The sequence below is a fragment of the Charadrius vociferus genome, unplaced genomic scaffold (assembly GCF_000708025.1).
Source record: "Charadrius vociferus isolate BGI_N301 unplaced genomic scaffold, ASM70802v2 scaffold661, whole genome shotgun sequence".
NCBI lineage: Eukaryota > Metazoa > Chordata > Aves > Charadriiformes > Charadriidae > Charadrius > Charadrius vociferus.
This window is the reverse complement of record NW_009647002.1, coordinates 423,211-424,139: the sequence shown is the minus strand read 5'-3', so window position 1 is coordinate 424,139 and position 929 is coordinate 423,211. Positions and strand designations below refer to the sequence as shown.

General features: G+C 59.0%; 1 protein-coding gene across 1 annotated transcript in view; it reads left to right on the top strand.

The window, feature by feature from the left end:
• Window positions 1–929, top strand: part of TACC1 (transforming, acidic coiled-coil containing protein 1) — a gene marked incomplete at its 5' end in the record, with an annotated part of 22,176 nt that overhangs the window by 14,799 nt on the left and 6,448 nt on the right. The window contains one exon of the mRNA XM_009895418.1: window positions 450–648. Coding sequence (XP_009893720.1) covers window positions 450–648 — 199 coding nt within the window. The remainder of the gene's footprint in view (window positions 1–449; window positions 649–929) is intronic.

Genomic DNA, 929 nt, shown 5'->3' with positions numbered 1-929 from the left:
CGAAGGGCCGGTTCCCTGAAAGCAGCACCTCTCTGCCACGGAGAGAACGCCTGTCCCATGGGAAGGGATGGAGGAGAGCTGTGCTTGGTGCCCACCCTGGGGGGAACCTGTCCCTCAGCGGGGTTCCTGGCCAGTAAAACCCTCTCTCTTTTCCACGTGGTCCATTAGGGACCGTGCGTGTGCGCTATCTCAGCCCTGTCCCCAGCGTGGGCCAGGGCAAAGCACCGAGCCCTGCGGTCACGTTAATGGATTTTGCTTGTTAATCACTTCTGTCCCCGGCACCATGTGTTTCCTTCTGCCAAAACCCGCCGCGGAGCTGGTGGGGCGCAGCTTGTCGGTGGGTGCCATGCTGAGCCTGCCGTGCCTGCCACGGGCTGACCGGGCAGCCTGGTTGCCTGATCCTCGCGGATCAGCTCAGTCCTGCTTAACCGCATGCCTTGATCCTGCAGGATGAAGGAGCGTTGATCTCAGAAATCCCAGATATTGCAAATCGGGATGGACACGCCACTGATGAGGAAAAGTTGGCCTCCACCACCTCCGCGCAGAAACCGGCCGGGCTGGAGAAGAAGGGCGAGCCAGAAGATGACCTGGAGTACTTTGAGTGCTCGAACGTTCCCGTGCCGGTGGCAAAGCATGGCACGGAGGCAGGTAAGGAGCGTCCCCGTGCCCTGGCTCTGGAAACGCGCCGTGCCTGCACCCAGGCAATCTCTACAGCCTCTGGCAATGAAGTTGCTGAGGCAACGCGGCTTCATCGCCATGTATTTGCACTGAGAGAGCCAAAGGCTGCCCTAAGTAATAATGAAACCTCCTGTTGCTTATCTGCACTATTTCCATTATGGAAAAATCACGGTACAGGCTGTCTTTAGACTCTCTCCCCATGTACAGAGCACTCTCCCCATGGCTCTGCGGGACGTGGCTCAGGCCGGCGA